Here is a 6,000-nt window from a genome sequence, read left to right on the forward strand (position 1 = left end):
TATTTCGTGTATTTGCAAGTTATGTAAAGTTAGCACGCAACTTCCATAAAAGTGTCCTAAACTTCAACTCTTTCATAGGATAATAAAAAGCCGCTCACAACAGCGCAACTTTCAGCTTCTTGTCATAACACATGATGAAGATTTTGTGGAGCTTTTGGGCCGTTCTGAATATGTGGAGAAATTCTACAGGATAAAGAAGAATATTGACCAATGTTCTGAGATTGTGAAGTGCAGTGTCAGTTCCTTAGGATCCTATGCTCATTAGAACTTTCAAATAATTTTGTATTGTAGGATGACTCAGTAACACAGCAAAAATTAAGATATTGGATATGAAAAAAGGAACTATATTTTCTGACACTGAAAAATAATATAGCTTAATGTTTAAATTCTAGTTAAGTAGTATCAAACTATTGTATTGTTAAACTCTGCATCTTCAAAAAAATCTAAAAGATACGCATTTCTGTGCTTGTTTTAAATATAAATACAAAAATATGGAGGATTTTGAATTATTACAAAATGCTTAGATAGCACTATAAATGTACCTGGTGCTTTAAAAATATAAATAAAGGCATGTTCTTCGAGTATGTGTCAGCATGGATTCCACTGAAGGTGCACATGTGTCTAATGCATGCAAGGTCAGATTCTTTTAAATAGCAGTGTCTGTTAGGGATGTATATGTGCCCTGTGCCACATAAGGGGCAGAGTGTCCCACCATCCCTCAGTTCCTTCTAACTGCCTATGGTAGCAAGATGGAACCCAACAAGTCTCCGATCTTCTACTTTTCAGAGCTTCAAACTTGTCTTTTTTCAGTTAAATTGAAGAAGAAATTTTATCTTCACCCTTCTTCTATGTTTTCTTTGATTGGATGTCCCCCATTTCTCCCCCGAAGGGGAGGGGGGAGAGAGAGAGAGAGAGAGACACACACACACACACACACACACACACACACACACACACACACACACACACACACACACACACACACCCTTGAACAAGACTCACACACACACTTGAACAGCAGGGCAAGATTCTGTATGCCAACATGGTTGACTCTAAACCATCAGAGTTCAAATCTTGCCCATCCTGTGATGGACTCATTCCCCTCAGTGATTGATACAACCTGTGACTCTTCTGCCTGGAGAGAGCCACATTCTGGACAGGTGTTTGGTGTGCAGGTGTGTTTTTCTCCAGAACCTGCATGTCAGGGACATTCAACTCAAGTTACACGTGCTCAAGGAACCAATGTGGGCATGCTTGAGCAGATGTCCATTTTAGACCCAAAGGAACTGTCAACAAGGTGGAGCCAAAAGAGCAAGCATCAGTCAGCACTCCAGCTCCAGGTATAGAACTATCAAGCCCTGTTAGCAAAATATAACATTTCTCACCTGGGAGAGGGTCACTCCCTTCCTGTTAGAGATCTCTGACAGGAGAACAACAGGGAGGAGTTGCAAGAAATCATAAGAGTGCCAAATGGTTGCTAGAATGTCACCGCGGGCAGCCATGGACATATCCAGCACAGTCACAGAGTTGATGGCTGTGGCCATCATAATGAGATGGAACTCTTAGTTGTTAGCATCTGGGTTACCCAAAGAGGTACAAGTCACCTGCCCTTTGAGAGGTTGTAGCTCTTTAGCCAAAGAACCGATGGTGCTCTCCATTCTCTGAAGGTCTCAAGGAGTATGTTACTGCTGTTAGGGATTTACATACCATCTCCCTACCAGAAACCAGAAAGGTATCAACCTTGGCAGTGGATGCCATTTTGCTCACAAGGCTGACAACCTGCCATTTTGCTCACAAGGCTGAAAACTTTTTTGCCTCAGAAGGTATCTTAGTTTTCCAAGAGACATCTGTCCTCCATCGTTCACCTGATGCCATCACAAAGGCAGCAAGTGTGACGGGAGGGTTGAGAGCCACACTGCAGCCAACCCAAAGCCTGCCACTACCTTTGGGAGCTGCCTTTCCCATTTCAACCAACCTTGATCCATTGTCCTATTGGATAAATGGGTGTTAGCATGGCCACCCTATTCATTTCCACCGATCGAGCTGCAGAGAAAAAAAAAGTACCTTCTTCCCCAAGCCTTTTCCCCATTTCCAGTGGTAACAAGGTCTCTAATATTCACTCAGGTCTCAAGTAAACATTAACCTCTCTGAAGGAAGCATGCAATCCCTAACCACCTTGTTCTACAACCTCCTGAAATGGTTTGACCTAAGTCCTATCCAAGAGTTGCTTGCATCTCCTCTCCAAGTCCCTTATGGACAGAGAAGAAGAACCCACTCTTTCTTAGAAGAGTGGGGGAATGCCTTTGAATCTCTAAAGAGAGCTTCTCATCATGAAAAAGCAGTATTGTCACCCACAAATCTAAAGGTGTTTGGGGGGGAAAAAAGCAGAAAACCCAACAAAAACAACTCCCCAAACATACAAATACAAGGAAAATGCCCTTGGCAGGGTGGGGCAGGGAGCAGAGAGTCTGGGCCATCAGCGCCGACTCTGTGGGTGCTTTGAGGCTCAAGAACCCATAGAAAAAAAAATTGTGGGTGCTCAGCACCCACCTGCCACAGCTGTTTGGCCATGCCGCAGGGAAAACTAAAAGTCAGTGCCTGTTGTCAGGGCCCCTGGCATAACTTGGAATCTGTAGAGATCACCAGCAGCAGTGCATCATGCTCAAGCTCTGCTACCTCCCCACCCTCAACCTCACAATACGCCCTATGTCTCCAGAAAAGGCAAGTGGGTGCTGTTAAAACCAGAACAACTAGCCATCCCCAGGATACTTTTATGTTGGAGCTACTTGTCAGATTTCCCCAAGCTCAGGACTTTCTTATCCAATAAGAACAGTGTTTGTCTTAGGCCACTAGGTGCAGTTCATTTCTACAACCCGACATCTCCCACAGTTCTGTGATGTATGTACTGTTCCCCTTCTCTCTGCATTTCTGGAGATGATTCAGTGTTGCAGCATAGCCGGTGATGTGCACGTCCATTTCTCCAGCTTCCCTCCAGAACTTCTGCTTCTAGGGCAGCAGTTAGTGGCAGTTTGCTTTACTCCCAACCATTTCCTATGGCAACATTTAGTTTTTAGGAATTAGCAAGCAATTTATAACTTGTTTTCTTCCTTTCCTCCTGGATTGGGTAATTGGCAGTGTGGTGGCCTCCTCCACCTACATCTGCCACTCTTCTGCCTCCCACTCCAATTCACCAAACAGATGCCAAGGTTCTGGCCTTGGACTGCAGAAGCCCACTCCAGTGTTACTATACAGCTTCTCTCCTCGTTCATCACGAATTTGGAACCAGTCCAGTGTCATTGTTTGAAACTGCAGATCCTAAGCCTTACTTTTCAGCTCAGGCCAACAGAAGAGTTCTTCCAAAATTGTCAGAACACTCCAGCACCTCATTAAGATAGCTTACATAATATAATCTATTAATTAACCTTAATGCAATTAGAGATAAATAAATTACAAGACTAGAACGGATCATTGTGATCGTCTAGTCTGATTTCCTGTATAATACAGGCCATAGGAGTTTCATGAATTAAATCCTGTTTGAACTTGAGAATATCGTTTAGAAAAACATCCAATCTTGATTTAAATTTCCAGTGATGGAGAATCCACCATAACCTTTGCTAAATTATTCCAATGTTAATTACCCTCGCTGTTAAAAATTTGCACGTTATTTCTAGTAAAAATTTATCTAGCTTTAGCTTCCAGCCACTGTATCAGATTATATGTTTGTCTGCAAGATTGAAGAGCCCTCTACTATCATATTTCCATTCCCCACATTCCCCAATCTTGTGACTCTTATCTGAACCCTCTCTAATTTTTCAACATCCTTCTTGAATTGTGGACACCAGAACTTGGACACGCTATTCTAGTAGTAGTTGTACCAGTGCCAAAATACAGGTAAAATTATCTCTCTACTCCTACTTGAGATTCCTTTTTTATGCATGCAGGGATCACATTGGCTCTTTTGGCCTAAACATCTCACTGGGAGCTCATATTTATCTGATTATCCACCATGGAAGTCTTTTTCAGAGTCACAGCTTCCCAGGATAAAGTCCCCATCCTGCCCTGCGCGTCTTGTTCATACATGTATAACTTTACATTTGGCCTTATTGACATGCATGTTGTTTGCTTGCACCCATTTTACCAAGTGATCCAGACCACTCTGTATCTGTGACACCTCCTCTTTATTACTTACCACTTCCCCTATCTTTATGTCATATACAGACTTTATCAGTAATGATTTTATGTTTCTTCCAAGTCACTGATAAATCTCAAGTAGTGTAGGGCCAAGAACTGAACCCCCTGGAACCCTACCTGTTTGATATTTCCCCATTTATGATTACATTTTGAGACCTCTTAGTTCGTCTGGTTTTAATACATTTATGTTTGTTGTTGATTGTGTTGTTCTGATTTCTTAATCAAAATATCATGCAGTACCAAGTCTAATGCTTTGCAGAAATCTAAGTAAATTACATCAGCACTCTACCATTATCACCCAAACTTGTAATCTCATCAAAAAAGATGTCCAGTTAGTGTGACAAGACCTGTTTCTATAAACCTGTGTGGATTGACATTAATTGTATTACCCGCCTTTAATTCTTTATTAATTGAATCTTATGTTAGTCGTTAGTTATTTTGCCCAGGATCATTGTCAAGCTGAGTCCATTTACTTTTTTAAAATATTGGCACATTAGTTTTGTTCCAGTTCTCTGGAACTTCTCTGGTGTTTCAGATTTATTGAAACTCATTAATGGTCCAGAGAGCTCCTCTGCCAGCTCTTTTAAAATTCTTATCTAGAGCTGCCTATTTTAAAGTGTCTAACTCAGTGGTTTTCAACCTTTGGTCCATGGACCCCTGGTCTAACTTTAATAGCTGCTGTTTAACAGCCTCCTGAGTTGGAATGGAAAGTGTTTCTTAATCATCATCATGATACGAATACATCATCTGTTTTTCTCCCTAACACTTCTTCCTTTTCTGCATTACTATTGACAATTCTACCATTTCCAAATAGTAACGAACCAATTCCATTGTTAAGATTCCTTTAGTTCTCAATATACTTTTTAAACTTCCTCATGATCCTTAACTTTGCTATTCATAGATTTTTCCTTTTGCCTTTTTGTTTCCCTTATCAATTGCTACAGTTCCTAGCTTCTAATTTATATCCATTGCTATCAACTTTCCCCTTTTTCCATTAGAATCAGTGAAGTCTTCTTTCTCAGTTGTGTTATTGTAGCTTTATGGGCATCTAGCAAAATGTTCTTAAACACTTCCCAATTGTTGTTCACATTACTCTATTTAAATGCTTTCTTCCAGATGCTTTGGTCATAATTGTTTTCAGGTTTTGAGAAATTGGCTCTTTTAAAGCACGAAGTATATGTATTACTGGTTTGGGCTTTATACTGTTTGCACATAACAAATGTGATCAAGTCATAATCACTTACATGTAAGTAACCATGTATGCAGTGTTATTGTAGCCATGTTGAGGTCCCAGGATAATAGAGAGATGAGGTGGGTGAGGTAATATCTTTAATTGGACCAACTTCTGTTGGTCAGAGAGACAAGCTTTTAAGCCATACAGAGCTCTTCTTCCAGTCTATGTGGCTCAAAAGCTTGTCTCCCTCACCAACAGAAGTCGGTCCAATTAAAGATATCATCTTGTCTCTCACATAAATAACCACTCATTTTAATTCTTTGATTAATTCCCCTTTATCAGTCAGAATAAGGTCTAGTGTAGAATTCCCCCATATTGGAGGCAATGCTCTTTCAGTGAGGAAATTGTCATCTATAATTTTTAGAAATTCCAAGGATGTTTTAATATCGGCAGCATGAGACCATCAGTATATGTCAGATTGAAGTCCCCTAAGATAACGCAGCTTTTTTCCCTACATATTATAGATAGGTGCCTAAGAAGCTGGTCATCCTGTCCTCCAACTGGTCCCTCATCTTGTGCTTTATTTGTTAAAATGTTATGTCTAAATCTCCCTTTAGAGAAAATTGTCAAGTTGT

General features: G+C 40.6%; 1 protein-coding gene across 3 annotated transcripts in view; it reads left to right on the plus strand.

The window, feature by feature from the left end:
• The window catches only part of RAD50 (RAD50 double strand break repair protein), a 45,098-nt gene extending 44,517 nt beyond the window's left edge, over positions 1-581 (plus strand). For all 3 annotated transcript variants that reach the window (XM_039485030.1, XM_039485031.1, XM_039485032.1), the window contains exon 26: positions 79-581. In XM_039485030.1, the coding sequence (XP_039340964.1) occupies positions 79-265 (187 nt within the window). In that variant the 3' untranslated portion in view covers positions 266-581. The remainder of the gene's footprint in view (positions 1-78) is intronic.
• Positions 582-6,000: the final 5,419 nt, after the last annotated feature.

This window comes from Mauremys reevesii, linkage group 8 (assembly GCF_016161935.1).
Source record: "Mauremys reevesii isolate NIE-2019 linkage group 8, ASM1616193v1, whole genome shotgun sequence".
In the NCBI taxonomy this organism is placed as follows: domain Eukaryota; kingdom Metazoa; phylum Chordata; order Testudines; family Geoemydidae; genus Mauremys; species Mauremys reevesii.